The sequence below is a fragment of the Lepisosteus platostomus genome, chromosome 7 (genome assembly GCF_059453375.1).
Source record: "Lepisosteus platostomus isolate fLepPlt1 chromosome 7, fLepPlt1.hap1, whole genome shotgun sequence".
Classification (NCBI taxonomy): Eukaryota; Metazoa; Chordata; class Actinopteri; order Semionotiformes; family Lepisosteidae; genus Lepisosteus; species Lepisosteus platostomus.
This window is the reverse complement of record NC_142617.1, coordinates 5,748,174-5,765,813: the sequence shown is the minus strand read 5'-3', so window position 1 is coordinate 5,765,813 and position 17,640 is coordinate 5,748,174. Positions and strand designations below refer to the sequence as shown.

Sequence of the window (17,640 nt, the reverse complement as noted above, 5' to 3'; positions counted from 1 at the left end):
CATATGGCAGAAGCACGCAGACAGTTCAAATCTCTACATATGCTTTATACTTCCAAGTATAAAGACAAGCTTCTGCTAACTGTTTTTCGTTCCTACTGTTGGAGTTTCCATGTTTTTTTCTCCGGTCAGGGACACGTTGGATTTTCCCTTTTAAAAGGAATGATTTTAAAACAATTGCAGAATCATGAATACATGGCTGGCTGTGGGGTGTGACTAGCAGTTGTCAAGTCAGAGTCTGCGCTGGCTGCAGGACTTCAAGCAGCCACAGACAGGCTCATTCGGTTTGTGGCTGACCCCCGGATGACTTTTTACCTGGGCATCACTGAGGGCCGCCTCCTTTCTTCTCTCTTTTCTTTTTTGTAGAGAAGCCCCTGGGCCGGGGAGCCTTTGGAAAGGTGATGCAGGCGTCTGCCTTTGGCATCAATAAATCTTCAACCTGTAGGACTGTGGCTGTGAAAATGCTTAAAGGTACCTCCCCTGCAGTGTGTTCGTGACCCCCCCGGTGACCTGCCTCTGGACAGAGGGCTCGCTCTCTGTACTACAGCCCTTCCTGTCTGAGCTGGCCATGTGACAGAGCTGTGCTTTCCATTGCAGTCCCTCCCAGCCTCTCCCTGCACAGAGGCTCTGACAGCAAGCACTCTGTGTTCCCGGAAAATATGGGAAAGTAAAAGGAAAAGACTTTCATACTTTAATTCGAGCCCTGCTACTTCTGTTAGCTTCACTCTATGTGTAACTCCATAATAAAATTCAAGATGTGACTCTTAAGAAATGCAGGAATTGTTGCAACCTCTGAATTATATGGAAGAGTCCACTGTTTGGCATGTTTCATGACAGAGAGAATTGTGAGAGTTTGAAACAAGGTCTCTTACCATGCTGTTGGAGCCAATACTTCATCTTCCTTCAAGAACCTGCTGAATCAGACCCTTGAATTAATTGGCTGCTAGCAACTTGGCAACCTCCTTGGAACAAATGGCTTCCCCTCATTTGTAACCCTTTTCTTTTCCAACAGAGGGAGCCACCGCCAGTGAGTACAAGGCCTTGATGACGGAGCTAAAAATCCTCATCCACATCGGACACCATCTCAATGTCGTCAACCTGCTAGGCGCTTGCACGAAGTATGGAGGTCAGCTGTGGTGATTTTAGTTTCTCTACTTCTTTTACCCCATCTTGCTGATGGGGTCCTGCAATGATGTGGCTCAGCGTGTCCATTAAGGTTTGGAAAGGCCCGTGGGAGTCTGGAACAAGCTACCCAGTCATGTTGTCGAAGCCGATACCCTGGCGTCTTTCAAGAATTGCTGGAGGAGAAACTGGGAACAAAAAACTCCTGACTCCCTTTGTTTGTAACCATTCATACACTGACGCACATACTGTACAGTATCCATCGGGACATGGAGGACTTTAGAACAGACTCTGTGGTTGTTTTCTCCTTTACTTCTGTTCTGTCATGACTTCGGCTTGCGTAGTGCTGTCTGCCGAGTCCAGCTTTCTGTCCTGAGAGGGGTGTTTGTGGTCTGGGGGCATATTTACTTAATCTTTTGTTTTTTAAATTGTAGCTTATGTGACATCATCCTCCCCTCCCAGTGCACACACCCACCACCCATCACCTCTCCAGTGCTCCTCCTGTCTTTGCCTTAAGATGGGGAGCTCTGAGCTGACACTGTAGTCATTTCAGGGGTTTTGATGTCAAGGTATAAATCACCACCCTAGGTGAACCAGGGATTTGTTCTGCACACCGAGTAATACTGTTCTTACATGCTTCTGAAAGGCCCTCTAATGGTGATTGTGGAGTACTGCAAGAATGGGAACCTCTCCAACTACCTCAAGAGCAAGAGAGAAGTCTTTATACTGCATAAGGTAGGGAGTAATAACTATATTAAAGTTATCTAGCTCAGTGCTTTGTAGTGTTAATGGTCAGTGCTGTGTGATACAATGCATTGTGGTTAATGCCCTGTTTCTTTTCCCTCATGACATCAGCAACTGCGCTGAGTGTGTTAAACTGAAGGTTAGCGATTATTTTTGAATAGGGAGGTGAAATTTTTGAGTTGTGTTCAGTGCCTCAGTGCACATGAGGCACATCGAATCAGACATTGTGCTTTTTCCAGACTTTCCTTTCACTTCCACTTCAGTGGGTTAAATGTGGCAGCTACCTAAACTGCCACTTGCGCAGACAGAATACCAGACAGAAACTGCAGCATTTCTATGAAAGGAGTCTAGCCATACAATCGGCACCTGTTAAGCCACCTTCAGCTGTTCGTGATGTAGCTAGGCCACTGCTCGCGCACCATTTGCTCAATACTTCTGTGTTTGTCAGAATGTAAAATGATTTTGGATGTGATTTGGGGCAGCACAGTTTTGCAGTGGTTAGCACTGCTGCCTTGCAGCGCTGAGGCCCTGGGTTCAATTCCTGGGGTGCAGTCTGCATGAAGTTAGTATCTTCTCCCTGCGTTTGCATACGTTGTCCAGTTTCATTCCATTGTCCAAAATCATACAGTACTAGTAGGTTAACTGGTTTCTGGGAAAATTGGCCCTGGTGTGAATTTGTGTGTGCGCACGTCTGTGTGCCCTGTGGTGGACTGGTGTCCCATCCAGGGTGTGCCCTGCCTTGCGGCCATTGTTTGCTGGGACCCAGAATAAATAAAGTGGTTGGAACATGGGTGGGTGGATGTGGTTTGTTGGATCAGTGCCACTGCGCTCACCAGCCTAATGTTCACAGCCACCCGATGCTTTCACGTCGTGCCTCTTCCTGATCAGACGTTAACGTCCATTCTGCTTGTGTGCACACAAACCGTTCGGCGTGTGTGCGCGTGTGCGTGAACGTCTTGGCTGCCAGTAAATGGATGGGCGAGCCCATGGAGGTTGACCCTGGTGCTCTGTGTGGCAGGACGGTAGTGCCCAGTTGCCACAGGACAGCCGGGGAGCAGCGCCGATGGGGCCACAGGGGGAGGAGAAGGAGGGACAGGCCAGGGCCTGCAGCAGCCAAAGCTCCACCAGCTCCGGCTTCGAGGAGGAGGAGCGGAACCTCAATGACACAGCTGAGGAAGAGCAGGGTACGCACTCCTTCCTTCCTCCCCCTCCACCGTCGGGGGGTATTTTTAATTGCTCTTGTGTATCATAGCCCCTGGCTTCCTGATTGTCAGTTCAATAAACATCCGTGGGAACCTCGCCCACCTTGAGTTTAAACCAACAGCAGAAAATAGGAGCTGAGCTGCAGATGAGGTCGAAACTAGCACAGTGCCTGGAGGCAAGGGTATAAAGGTGCATCTCGAAACCCTGGCGAAGTTTCCTGTATGTTGTTCTGTTTTCACTGGTTAAATGCAGTCTAGAATTAAAAACATAATCTTTTCTAAAATGTAAGTAGTAATAGATAAAGGCAGAGCCCAGCTCCTTGTGGATGAACAGGAAGTGTTATCATGCAACAAAAAGCCTTGGGTAAAAAAAAAAAAACACAAGCAGAACATGTGTGATAGAAAGATATTGTTTTGTATTTTGGCTCCATTAAGTTTGACGAGTACTGCTGTCTCTACTGGAAAGGCCTTTGGACACTGTGCTATAGAAAAATCTAGATGCTCTTTAGCATGATGTTGTTTGCAGCTGTGTAAATGCAGCCCTGAGGACTGGAATTTCTCAAGTTCACACATGAAGGGATTGGTAAAATACTGATACATCCGTAAATATGCAATGGCTCTTCATAGCAGTGATGGTGAGTACAGAATGCTGCTCCTTAGTAGTTGCACAGACCTGAGTGGAAAGCAAACTGTGTCTGGCGATGCTGTATGGAAAGTGTGATTATTTTAAGGTATTCACGTTTTGTGGGAGGCAGAAATGTAGTGGACGCAGCCGGGACGGCGGTTTTAATATCTGTTTTAAGGGAGTGTTATATCTGGGCAGTATAAGAGAAAGACTATCTAGCAAATCTACCAGAGCGGGTCAGCAGGAAAGAAAAGTGTGATGATCTGCAATCAGATGTGATCCAAAAACCGTCTCTGCTGCACAGTTTACATCCTGTCTCTGCAGCAGCAAAATAGCGCCAGCCGCCGCATTAGGAAAATGCAGATCCATCTGTGCACGTGCACGTCACTGCTGTGCACATGCTGTACATGTGTTGAGATAATGAAAAAAATGAACCCAGGGGCCCTGGGTTCAGTTCTTGGGGTGCTGTCTGCGTGGAGTTTGTATGTTCTCCCAGTCTTCATGTGGGTTTCCTCTAGGTGCTGCAGTTTCCTCCCACAGTCCAAAGTCATACTGGTAGGTTAATTGCCTTTGGGGAAATGGGGCCTGGTGTGAGTGTGTGTGTCTGCTCTGACCCTGCCTTGCACCTGTTGCTAACCAGGATAGGGTCTGACTCCCCCACAACCCTGAATTGGATGGTGAGAAAATGGATGGATGGAGTATTTCTTTGCTATCACATTGGATTTTCCATATAGGAAGGAGCGTTCGAAAAATCTAGTTGCATGTGGCAGGCCGCAAAGTGTTCAGAAATTGCAAAGGGATTCTCACACTGGAAACTAGAACAGTCTCCCTTAGAAAGGAGCCAGACGATTCCCTATATCGGAACTTCAGAGCTGCTTTCTGTGCTTGTAGGTGTGCCTGCTGGGTTCTTGTTTTGACTATGCTGAAGCGAGTCGCGCTGAACTTCACTCAGTCCTGTACCAGACCTGCCCCCCCCGGCCCCCTCCACTGTCGCTGTCATCTTCCACACCATCCTTGTCTGGTTTCCAGGAATGACTCATACCGTCGATAGGGTGTTGAGCTGCAGATGTGCAACGATATTTTTATATTACTTCTATTAGTGCTAACCGCTAAGTAAATAAATGCTTTGTTTTGTCGACCAAGCAAAAGCAGCGCACATCGTGCCTGTACCGGAAACAGCAGGGCTGGAAATAGCCATGGTGGTCACAGACCTGTAATAATGTAGGAAAGTGCTTGATGTCCTGCTGTTTCATGTACAATAGACTGTATCCTCTTCCTTGTTCTTGGTCTTCCAGGTTCAGATGCCTTTTACAACAAACCCATAGCGATGGAAGACCTGATCTCCTACAGTTTCCAGGTGGCCCGAGGGATGGAGTTCTTAGCATCGCGGAAGGTTAGACTCCGGTTTCTGCAGCTGATCTTGACAGATGTGGAGAGCAGGGTGCACTTGGCACTGCGCCGGGGCTACAGGGAGGGGCCCATTTTTACCTAGCACGAGCCATGAATTATGATATCTTTGCGCGTATTACAATTCGGTTTGTTTGCATCCTCCAGAATTACCCCCTTCGTAACAATGCCAGTGAGCTGTTTCGAGCACGCCGTCCTTTATTGTGCAGGCCTGACGAGGAGTGATGGGCCATATTAATGAATGGAAATGAGTCTGACTTTCTGTGGTCAGATTGTGTAAACCAGATTTGCGTGTGTTAAATACAATATACAGGCTTCTCATGTCTGAAATTTCAAGACAAAAGTGAAATTCAGTTGTAAATATAACAACTTCTTTTACCGTCTCACATTTTCTGCTAGCATGAGTGTTCCCTGTTGAGTGAAGATGGGAACGTTTAGTTGACAAAGGGCTTCAGTTTTTTTTTTTGCCATATGTTAATAACATCTTCCCAAATGGGAAATCAGCTAAGTTACCGTCTCCTTCAGGAAATGTGAAATTTTTAATAACCATGTGACAGTAACACATCGAGGTCGGTTCGTTCAGAGGAATTCTTGACTGGCAGGGACATCACACACCTGAAAAAGGTACTTTACCCAGAGTGCTTTAGCACATCCAATTGAATGAATTGGTAACGGAATTTGTATGTAAAACAAATTGACAAAAAGATGATAATCATCATAGGTCTACCTTCTAGCTTCCATTGGAAAAAGCTCTACAAGCTGTGGAAGATACAGTGCAATGCAGGTCTTGGCAAGATGGCAAGAACAGTATGTTAAGATTTAAAAGACTGAAAAGCAGGGCTGGTCTCCTTGTAGGGAAGTAATGTCAGTGCACAAGGTTAAAGGGTTAAACGCAGTCATACTGTAAGCACGCACAGGGATTAAAATCCCAGTCTTTGCTGGTCATGGAAAAGAACACTATACATTAAGGACAGGACCGGTGGGCTCTGAATAGGATCAAAGGTAAACTCTCTTAATTCAAAGGCATTCCTGCTTATCACCATGTGCTCAAAATGGTGGCCTGTCAGAGTGTTCTGTGATGTTTTCCGCACTGACCAGCCTCTTCCCCACCCCTGGCCAGCTCACTGCCCCTTCTGGATGTTTAGACTGGATCGCCAGAATCAAGGGAACATCTTTTTGTTGTTTGTGATTGTTGGGTCTGAGGAACTCGCACAGACTTCCTGTTCAACTCAGCCCACTTCCCCCACTGAAATTTACAATGAGGAACTTTTTTTTTTTACAGTGCAGAATAAAGCATGTTACATTAAAGAGGTCCCCTGAGTAAATACTGATATTGGGAATTATGAGCTTCATTCTCATTTTGACTTTGTTTTCTTTTCTCCTTACTTTTAATTCCAGTGCATCCACCGAGACCTGGCCGCCAGGAATATCCTCCTCTCAGAGAACAATGTGGTCAAGATCTGTGACTTTGGTTTGGCCAGAGATATTTATAAAGACCCAGATTACGTCAGGAAGGGAGACGTAAGTGCTGGTGCTCTGGTTAGATCTACCTGATGGTAAAACGTCTTCCCTCCATTTTGATTTCAGGAAGATCTAAGCATACCATACTGTACCTTAGTTATCCTTCTGAAAATAAGGGAAATGTCCCAAAATTGTAAATTGCACTAATAACGAATAATCCTTTTCCCTTCCCCCCAGAAAAGCAACGTCATCAAACCACACACATAGTTTAAACTGATCACGTCATAAATGAGTTACCTCAATGGGATATCAGGGAATTGGGTTTTTGTCACTTATTCTACTGTTTCGATCTACAAGGTAGATATGAATCCTTTCATTTCTGTTAAAAAAGTTCCTCTTCCGCCAGTGCAAACATGCACTAGCTGTCCTGGCTGAGCTCTATGACTGAGGTGTTGCCAGCTCGAACCCGGGTCGCGTTGTTGGCTGCCCGTTTCTGCTCAAGTGATTTTTGTGGGGAGCGCTGGTGCACGTGGCTGCCTGGGGCACTTGCAGAAGACTGATGGCAACCTGACTGCGTGACTCTACACCCATCGGGACCTGTGACCCCACTCTCAGCCCTTCCTGTGGGCTCCTCCTGACCTGCCAACATTCCTGCAGGACCCGGCACACCCTGGTGTCGCTTGTGTGACACGGGCGTCCTCGTAAGCCGGGAATGTGGCGTGTAAGCCAAGGGCCTCACCAGCCAATGTTGAGCAGGCACGTGTCCAGACTCACCGAGAGGATTGGGACAGACTCCCACAAGACTGCATCAGCTGCCTGACAGTGTGCATTGCTTCCAGTGGGGAACACTCACTCTTACTCAATCCTGTTGCTGACAAGTGTGGATCAGCAGAACGAATTTACCTGTGTGATGCTTGATCCGCCTGTATTGGATAAAGCGCTGAGCGAAAATGGTGGATGGAGTTCTGATCAATAACATACCAGTGCACCTTGTGACAAAAAAAAGCTATTTTCTTGGCAGCCTGGTGAATGAGTTACAGTTAGAAGATGTGTTTCTTTCGGTGCTCAGTGCAAACAGGAGCTGGGTCATTTGCAGGGAATGTTATCTTGTGTTTCAAATTAAACAGACTTCTACCGGATTCAGAGTTCAGAAAGAAGACTGTTCTTCAGATCAATAAATAAACTAGTATTTCTCATGTCCCTGAAGACGTGCAAAATGTTCTAATTGGAGCTTCATATGTTTCAGATGTTATTTTGCAGTATGATTACAGGAGTTTGTTTGGCGGAGAGAGCTTGTTCTATTGTCACGAAACGTTGGGCTTCCCTGCAGCCTAAATTCTAGTTTTGTGTCCAACGCCCAGGCCCGGCTCCCTCTCAAGTGGATGTCTCCTGAGTCCATCTTCGACAAGGTCTACACTACCCAGAGTGATGTGTGGTCTTATGGGGTGCTGCTGTGGGAGATCTTCTCTCTTGGTGGGTATAAGCTTCCAAATGTTTCACATAACATTAAAATGCACACACTTGAGAATGCAGAAACAGCAATAACCCTTTAAACCGGAGCACGATCATTAAAGATCTGCAAGGTTAACACAGGAAGACAAGAAACTGACTAACATGGTTGTCAGGCCAAACTTTCTTAAAGCCATTTCTAATGAAGGTCACCTGAATGATGCTTAAGTATTCCACACTAATTATAAACCATTACGTTGTTTATATGACTAAGGCTTTTATATATACCGCTAGTCAATTATCTAATCATTCTGTAGATCAGTCTCAATAGAATTGCTTGCTGGCTGTCATGTGGTTTTGGACTGTAAACCCGGGTGATCTTCAAGCCTGTGATCACCACAGATGGTGTTCACTTTTCTTTGTGCTGGAACAGTCACCCCCAGGTTTTGACACCGACACTGAGTTTTCATTACACTTTCTTACAAAAGCACAGTTTTCTCCATGTTTTCTACAAAGAAAAGGCAAAAGTTTTGATTTCTACATTTAAAATAGATGAAGTGTAGAAAAGGCTCGTGGATATGTCATTCTCGAGACAGTTTTGGGACAAGAAGTTTAAAATGTGTTAGGAGGTGGCGACATAGTGGTGTGGTCACAACCACAGCTGTCCCATAGTGTTAGGACCCGGAGTTCACATCCAACCTGAGGCACCTTCTGTGTGTTGCATGCTGTCTCTGTTCCCAAGTGTGTGCTTTCTCCTTCCACCTGCTGGCAAAATTCATTGGTATCTCCAAATTATCGTGTGTGTGTGTGTGTGTGTGTGTGTGTGTGTGTGTGTGTGTGTGTGTGTGTGTGTGTGTGTGTGTGTGTGTGTGTGCGTGTCCGTGTGTGTGTCCTGCAAGGAACTGGTCTACTGTCAAGGGTGTAGTCACTCCTTGTGCCCTTTGCTTCTGTGATCGGCTTTGCATGCATGTGACCCTTACCAGGAATAGGCAGGTTCTGATAATGACTTGGAGCATGTTGTGCATTTTGTGCAGGAGCATCGCCCTACCCAGGTGTGCAGATAGATGAGGAGTTCTGCACCAAACTGAAGGAAGGCACACGCATGCGGGCGCCGGGGTACGCCACTCCAGAAATGTGAGTGCACTGGCCGTCTTGTGCCAAGCTCAGCGGCTCATGGCCCAAACTGGGTTTCATTAAAGCTGGTGGCCGAGAAGCACACACAGCACGCCACAGGTGCAAACTGAAAACTCACACATGCAGACAGCAGATGGGCATATCTGTTTGCAGTGATGGGCGAAATTTAAAAAACTATCACTCCGACGTCTTTCGTTTTCTTGTGTAAGGAGAAATCAAGAATATTTCAGTTCATTGTCTAAAGCCATTATTCAGGCAGAGTGACTTTACTTACTTTTTGTGTAATCCTTTTGATTCAGTTTGAGCTTTGCAACAAACAACATGATTTTGTTTAGCACATTAAAAGTTCAAACACCTTTTCACCTTGAATATGTATTTTTAATTAGCTTTAAATGTCACATTTCCTTCCATTCCTTTGTAGACATGAACAGTAATACTTCAGATATTATCTGGGAACAATAAAAGGGTTCATGTTTAAGGTGTTGGCACAAGCAGAAAGAATGCCCTTCAGGGACAATATTGAATAACAAATGTGTTTTGTGTTAAGTATTGTGCAAGAGCACTTTCAAAACTGTTTATGAGTTTCAAAGATGCTTTCTGCCCGGTAACACTGTCACCAAACCCTAACACAAGACCAGGTTAGTCCGATGATCACTAACATAAAAATAAATATCAAATTATGTTTATTCTTGGATTTATGAGGCTTTGCTGCAGTAAGATGTTGGTAAGTTCAGGCGTAGAAAGACAAGGTTTTCAGAAAGCTGCCTATGTGGTTACAGAGGTGTTCATACGGCTGCAAATTTAGAAAATAGCAGCATCTCATTCATGCTGTTTGGCAGTAATGTGTCCGCCCTTAAAAGAGAGAGCCTACCAGGCATGGTAAACTTGTATATTTTTCTAAATGTTCCCAGTGTGTTGTTACCAGCAAGGACTTAAGCCCATCATTCCTCAATGGTTTGATGAAATCTACTTGTGGCTGTAGAAGGCATTTGTGTAAGACCACATTACAGTGTTAGATAATGTCATAATGTTAGATAAGGTTGAATAATCCCCTGGCACATGTCCTACGTGCTAATGTATTACTATACTGTATATCGAATGCTGTTACTTATTGTTAAATGTTTTGTCTGACACTTTAATGCAACACAACACTTTTTGGACAGCTGGACCTTTTGCTAGAGCAGTCTGCTATGAAATACTTTTATCAAGGATACAACAGCTGTGCCCCCAGCTAGGATTTGAACCAGCAACCTTCCACTTACAGATCTAGAGCCCTAACTATTACTCTACACTGCTGTCTATTTAGTTACTTATTCAGGGTGACTTACAATATACATTTACATGATGTGTGATTTCTGTATCATTTGTAGTTTAGAATTAAAATGGGTAGAGATGTAGTAAAAGCAAACTAAACTGTTAAGCTTTCATAGAATCTGAGAGATTCTATGCTTCTGATACCGAAGCTCTATCCTACAGTTCTGCAGGTCCTTCACACAAAGAGCACGGGGTCGTGTCACATTGTAGAGTTTCAGAATTGGCTGGAGATGACAATTTGGAAGCAAGAAAACTCACATGCCACAAAGTAAACTTGCAAAAAAACAATGTTCTACAAAGTTCTCCTGCAGTGCTGTGCAGCTGTGCTGGCACAAGGAGCTGTGGTGACAGTCTGTGCCCTCACTTCTTGCAGCTATAACACCATGCTGGCCTGCTGGGAGACTGACCCCAAAGAGCGACCAACGTTCTCGGAGCTGGTGGAGACGCTGGGGGACCTGCTCCAGGCCAACGTCCAGCAGGTGTGTGCTGCCGGCGCCTGGCCAAGACAGTGAAGCTGACCTTAGACAGCCCCATGGCCACAGGGGCCAGAGGCAGGAGGTCTGAATGGCCGCCAGGTGCCTTTCTTTAAAGAATTTCAAAGGTGTGGTCAGCAAAGCTATTCCTGTAAAGATGGGGATGTATCTCATGTGCGGCTGGGTGCAATGATGATCTCTGCTCCTTCTCGCTCTGTCGCTTCATGGCTGTTTGAGTACGAGGGGAAGCATTCTGAAGTGTGAACTCTAACATTAGCCATATCGCCCTGCAACTCACAACTGGCAGCCCATTGAAGCTAAGCAGGACAGGAGACTTCCTGTGAAAAACTAAGGTTGCAGCTAGAAGAGATGTTAGTGGGGCCAGTAGGGGGCGCTCACCCTCCGGACTGTGTGAGTTCTAATGCCCCAGTATAGAGGACACTATAATGTAAAAAGGTACTGTACTTCAGATGAGACGTAAAACCAAGGTCCCGATTCTCTGTGGTCCTTAACAATCCCAGGTTGATTCTCGAAAAGAGGGGTGTTACAGCGTCCTGGCCAAATTTCCCCTTGGCCTTTACCAATCATGGCCTCTTAATCCCCATCTGTGAACTGGCTTCATCACTGTGTTCTCCTCCCCGCTGAGAGCTGATGTGCGTGAGCGTACTGGCGCGCTCTGGCTGCCATCGCGTCTTCCACCTGCTCATTGGTGGTGGTAGTGGGATTCCCCATTACCTGTAAAGCACACTGTGAGTGGAGTGCCCAGAAAAGCACTATATAAGTGTAAGGTATTAGTATTAGTGTTTACAGCTGCTGCCCCATCAGAATGGGGTGTGTCATTCCCCCTCTTCTCTCTCTTGTGGCCGGAGAGCAGGGCTCCAAAGATTTCCTAACCCCACACTGCACCCCTCCTCCTTGCCGCCAGTCTGGCAAGGTGACCTCTCGCCTGATTGCGAGTCGCACCCCCAAACTCTTTACTTGAGCGTGAACGTCAGGCTGCTGGGTCTCCCTCAGCCTCGCGCTCTGTGAAAGCCATGGGAAAGCAGCGGTCTTTTGTGGGCGAGAGGGCTGTGAAGGAGCAAGCATGTGTGCCGCTGCTGGGTTATTCTTACTTATTTCGTTACTTGTTCAACGGCCTCCCCTGTAGGATGGGAAGGACTACATTCCCCTGAACACCGTCCCGTCCCCGAACGGCGGCTCCCAGCGCTACAGCTCCTCCTCCACAGATCTGTCGGCTGGCGAGGACGCCCAACTGCCCCGGTTTAGCTACCAGAGCACTGGAAGTCTGGGGTAAGAGCTAACACAGACGAAGCTTTCATGTGGAGTCGCCTCACTCCTTTACTGAAACTCCGAAACCACAGACAACCCCAGAGTATTTCCTTTCACGTTTGGCATGACGTGTGCTGGCTGCTGTGCTTTTCTTATTGAATTTTTGCGTCGCGCTGTAAGATGGAGGCTGGAGAATGGCGCACCACAATGAGCGACCCGCCAAAGACAAGAGAGGATTGGCGCGTGATCTCGTCCTTCGGATGAGACGTAAAACCGAGGTCCTAACTCTCTGTGGTCATTAAAAATCCCAGGGTGTTTCTCGAAAAGAGTAGGGGTGTAACCCCGGCATCCTGGCCAAATTTCCCCATCAGCCTTTATCAATCATGGCCTCCTAACAATCCCCCTCTGTGAATTGGCTTCATTACTCTGCTCTCCTCCCCACTGATAGCTGATGTGTGGTGAGCGTTCTGGCGCACTATGGCTGCCGTCGCATCATCCAGGTGGGGCTGCACACTGGTGGTGGTGGAGGGGATCCCCATTACCTGTAAAGTGCTTTGAGTGGAGTGTCCAGAAAAAGCGCTATATAAGTGTAAGCAATTATTATTATTATTATTATTATCAATGGATCGGGGCAAAAATCTAGCAACCCAGTGATCCTGCTGTGGTACACTTTGGATTTATAGCCCAGTTCTTTCATTTTTAAAGCGTTTAGAGGTTTAGAGATACATCATTATATACAATAAAATATCTGATAACGGTACCCTATAAAATGCTCAGGGGATCTGGAGCTACAAGATGGAGGTACGGTTTTTAGATGAAATTGTACAGAGCATCTCTTTCCTCTTTTACTGGAGAGTGCCAGCTATTGGGTAAAGGTTCAAATCACCCTCGTATAATAAATATTATAATAAATTCTTGCATGTTACAGAATGATCATGTATTGAGAACCTGGATAATGCTATATTCAATCTATCAATGAATTATAGGTACATCAACACCAGGAGAACTCAGAGTGTTAAGACATTTGATGAACTCTCTGTGAAGGACAGAACATTTTCCGATGTGAGTACATTGTGTTAAATCAAGAAGATGAAGTCACCTCCAGTGGCTTCTGTTCGTTGTGCCCTTTTTATTTTCTTTTATTTTTACAATGACATCAGCTCTAACACAATTAAAATAGCTGATGTGACTTCCTGTGATGAGCACAGGTCTACTGTGAGACCCAGTAAGTGTGGATCATTATTTTTAACAATTGTTTTACTGAACCACAAAGCAGAAAATGGTTATTTTCTAGCATGTCAACTAAGGTAGCTATAAAAACTCTCTGCTTTTTGCAGTCTATTCACAGAACTATTAAAAAGGCCAAACCATAATCTTGTTGGCCTGCCTTTTAAATTGTTTTTTTTTGGGTTTGCGGTTATTAATATTCTGTTTAAGAGGCTTCAGTGGTAGAATGCGGTTCTATTCCTTTCCTCATTCTGAAGTTCTTGAGTGTCTTCTAATATGAGAAAAGACCCAGGGGCACAAAACCTCCACGCTTGTGAGCACCGGCAACATGTTTGAACCCCAGACTGCAGAAAAATCTCAAATTCTTTTGTTCCGCGTCCCCACATTGCACTTCTGTAATGAGAGGACCTGCGAAACAGATCTATACTTGTACCTCGCTGTGCTTGGGGTGTTTTTCAGAAAGAGGTAACACTTCACTCATGAGAGGTATTGGTGATGGCGGTGCGCTCGGGCTCTGCCGCCCTCTCTCTGGATGTTCTAATCAGTAAGCGCCCTGCCTGCTGCGTTGGCTTTGATAAGCCTGTGTCTCTGCAGGACTACCAGACGGACAGCGGCATGGTGTTGCCCTCCGAGGAGCTGCAGGCCCTCCGCTGGAGCTCCGGCAAGACAAGGCCGCTGTCCTCCAGCTGCGGGTGAGTGTGGCCCCGCAGGGGCCCTCCCCCGGCCCCCCACAGCCCCCCTGGCACGTGGTCCACTTGGACTCGGGGGACAGGAAGGCCTCTCTTTGCAGAACACACATCCGGATCCTTCCCCGCCGCTGGCCTGTGTAAACACCATCAAGGCGATAAACGCGCTTCTTCGCTATGGAGAAGAAATTCCGTCCAAGATTTTTTTTTTTCCTCCTTCCAGTAGCCCTGACCTGTCTGAGAACGCTGCTTGTTTGTGAAGAGGAAGCGTATTTTACTTAGCGTCACAGAGAGGAGAAAGGAGAGTTGGCCACGACTGTAGCCACCAAATCCTTCCTCTTCTTTCCTGTATCCTGCACTTTTACAGTGAAAGGATGGGGCAGTTGATAATTAAAACAGCCGTAAGCCTTCCTCAGATGAAGGGTTTTCATTTATTCCAGGCTCTGCTGGTATTAAGAGGGAGTGAGGGGAGCCAAGATATTTGTAACCCCCACAGTGTTTTTTCTGAATAACACAGGGGGCAGTACCGAACAAAATGAATTGACCTGATGTAATCTTGCATTTAAAAAACAATGCAACTAACGATGGCAATTTCCGATGTTTCTGAAATAGAGCAAGATTTCCAAAAATAGCCATTTTGTTATCACAGGAAAACAGTGGTCACAGTGACCATTAATTGCCTCCCTCTCCCTCCACACATATTGGCTCACGATCCTCACAATGATTTTGACAGCCTTCCAGCAGTGTAGTAAGAATAATCCTGTAAAACCCAGAGGTGAGCGAGGACAAGGCCCAAGACTCTTAAGAAAAAGTGCCTTTCTAGCTGTAATATTGTAGCCATATTGGGTTGCTGATCAAAAAGGTAGTTTTGGGGAAGAAAGAACGAGGAAATGTACTTGTTCTTCCTCTTGTAATAGAAACCGTGTGAAAGAAAGACAGCCAGGTGTTTTGTCTGTTGCAGTGGATTGCTGTCAACGGAGTGTGTGTGTCTGTGTCCTGTAGTTTCAGGGCGGTGAGTAAGAGTCGTGAGTCGGTGCCGTCTGCAGTGGTGAGGCCCAGCGTGTACAGCGCCCCCTGTGGCCACAAAGGGGATGACCTGCCAATTTTCTCCTGTGGCAGCGACTATGAGGAGCCCTGCTGCTCGACCCCTCCTCCAGACTACAACTCTGCTGTCTTCTACCCCCCGCTATAAAACAAAGAGGGGGTGCGCCTCTCAGACTGCAGGATTCCAAACCATTGCGCGTTTTCAGAAAGGTTCTTGAACCTCTGTTTTCTGGGACTTTATAACTTCAATGCAGCTACTAGTGTCAAAGTCCATCTCTGTAGTCCTTTAAATGTGTAGTGGACTTTTGTCTTTTTCTCATGTTATTGTTTTATTAACTGCTGTATATTAATTCCATTATTTTCCAATAGTCATGCTGCTGGGTTGGTTGCAGGGAAGTTCAGTTCCAGACCTGAAAGGTTGCAGAAATGGGCTTCTCGTTCTTTGACTCTTTCACTCTGATGTCCAAATATATGGGCCATCTGTCTGTTTGTAAAACGTTCTGGCATGTTGACATTTATCCAGACACCAAAACATTTCTCTTGCACAGTTCTGAGAGATGCGAGTGTTGCTGAGAACGTGCCAGTAGTTATGCCTCTTGCTGTGTAGCCGATACAAGGCTCAAGGGTTTTCTGAAAGTGACAATATGAGGAAAGAAAGGAGAACTGGGCAAATAATTATATTTTGACTGTGGAGCAGGTAGGTAGTGGAAAGACATCAAATTGTCTTTGTAGAGGACATTGCCAACAGCTTGGTATCAACATGACCAGAATTGTGACAAAAAGCTTCACATTTACACAAGCAGTATAGCAAGACTTTATTTTAAAATTTTATAATAGGATATATATTAACTTTGAATTGACTACTAATTAAAGATTGTGCAGCTCTTTTATTACATAAGCATGTGAGTCAAACAACAGGCCTGACTGCTAAATTATTTTTTGGCAACTTTTGTATTTTTTTTTTATTTGATATAAGTCTGTGTTTTGAAATGCTGTAGGGAAAAAAAATCAACCAGTATTATGTATTGCAAAAAACATATTTATTTTAAAGTGTTATTTAATTAAATGTGTAGAGACAGAATGCTATGCATATACATTGTAACTATCTTGCTAACACTGGAAAGGGTCACAGAGGTCAGGTGTAATTTAACTTGCAGTCTGTGGATCCACTCAAAGTTGTAAGTGGACAAACTGGAACATTTTTTTTTCTTCATTGTGCTACCCCCACCTCATCTGTAGTGGTGCACTTGTCTTCTAGCCTTCCCTGAGAACAATGTGCAGCCCTTAAATCAATTTGAACATTTGTACAGTGTAAATCTGAACTGCTGTGTGTGTGCAGTCTTTGGTGTACACTGTGATCTATGCAGTTAGACCTTCCTCCTGTGGTCTTTAAGCCTAAATACAGTTTAGCATCAATTAACCTCACACCACTTTCAAGTGTTTTAACTTTTTGGTTGGTTTGGCATGTCTCCTGCAGGGCGTAGGCCACAGATTCAAAACTCTAAAATAATACCAGATAGCTCGTACATTGTGTCTCATAGGAATGAGAAGAGCTCATCTCAATTCAGGATTGTACCCTGTATTAAACTTCGCGTAATCAGGGTTCAATACAACTTTGCAAGCGATGCTTCTTTAAAGTTCTCAAGATATTACAAAATAAAAAAACATGGGGAATTTATTGCATATTTCAATCCACCCACACACAACAGTATAAACTAGAATCAAGAATTAACATGAGACTTGAGTGGGGAGCTGCATCAGGACGAGAGCTGCAAAGGAACAGGTTATGGGCTAATTCCACACCGAGAAGCAAAAACAACCGAGTGCGAAGCTTTCTTCACGGCTGGAGTGCTGGGCACTTTTCTCTTTTACTACGCAGAGCGGAATTAGCCCTTGACTTGTTTGTTTTGGTTTTAATGAGGGCCAATGCTTCTACAGGCCCAGGAAGTTTACTGCGGGCATTAGTCCATGCAAGACTGGCTTGGGTTCGTGCTCCCAGCTGGAATGCAGGGTATGACCGGGTGGACCACGAGGACTACTCTGCCATACCAAGGTTACTGACGCTCCCCACATTGTTACACCAGTACTCCTGGCTGTAATAAGAACTGCATGAAAAGCAAATGTACCAGGGGAACGAAATGTACTCCATCGTTTACAGACTATTCTAAAAAGTCCATTCAAAATGATAAGCTAATTTGCTTTTGTGCTTGCCTGATGAGTCAATAATAAGGTATTCAATAACTATGAAGAGTCAAAAGATATTCTGTGGCACACAAGGAAAAGCAGTGCCCATATTCAGTGGCACTAGTCATAGGGACAGTGCAGACTGCAGAGACCAGGGCTTGATTGCACTCCTCATCAACACTTCTTCCTAAATATTTGAAAAAGCTGGAGTCGCATTAAAGTGTTATTCAATCTAAATGATCCGAATGATTTCGTTAATGAGCCAATTATTTTGTGAAGTGTGTATTTGGCTTAGAATCTGT

At 45.3% G+C, this 17,640-nt stretch overlaps 1 protein-coding gene across 4 annotated transcripts in view; it reads left to right on the top strand.

The window, feature by feature from the left end:
- The window catches only part of flt1 (fms related receptor tyrosine kinase 1), a 58,861-nt gene extending 41,286 nt beyond the window's left edge, over positions 1 to 17,575 (top strand). For all 4 annotated transcript variants that reach the window (XM_088638839.1, XM_088638837.1, XM_088638838.1 and 1 more), the window contains 13 exons: positions 364 to 468; positions 1,010 to 1,123; positions 1,766 to 1,854; positions 2,882 to 3,047; positions 4,986 to 5,083; positions 6,496 to 6,618; positions 7,920 to 8,031; positions 9,042 to 9,141; positions 10,829 to 10,934; positions 12,076 to 12,218; positions 13,184 to 13,259; positions 14,019 to 14,116; positions 15,113 to 17,575. In XM_088638839.1, the coding sequence (XP_088494965.1) occupies positions 364 to 468; positions 1,010 to 1,123; positions 1,766 to 1,854; positions 2,882 to 3,047; positions 4,986 to 5,083; positions 6,496 to 6,618; positions 7,920 to 8,031; positions 9,042 to 9,141; positions 10,829 to 10,934; positions 12,076 to 12,218; positions 13,184 to 13,259; positions 14,019 to 14,116; positions 15,113 to 15,302 (1,520 nt within the window). In that variant the 3' untranslated portion in view covers positions 15,303 to 17,575. The remainder of the gene's footprint in view (positions 1 to 363; positions 469 to 1,009; positions 1,124 to 1,765; positions 1,855 to 2,881; positions 3,048 to 4,985; positions 5,084 to 6,495; positions 6,619 to 7,919; positions 8,032 to 9,041; positions 9,142 to 10,828; positions 10,935 to 12,075; positions 12,219 to 13,183; positions 13,260 to 14,018; positions 14,117 to 15,112) is intronic.
- Positions 17,576 to 17,640: the final 65 nt, after the last annotated feature.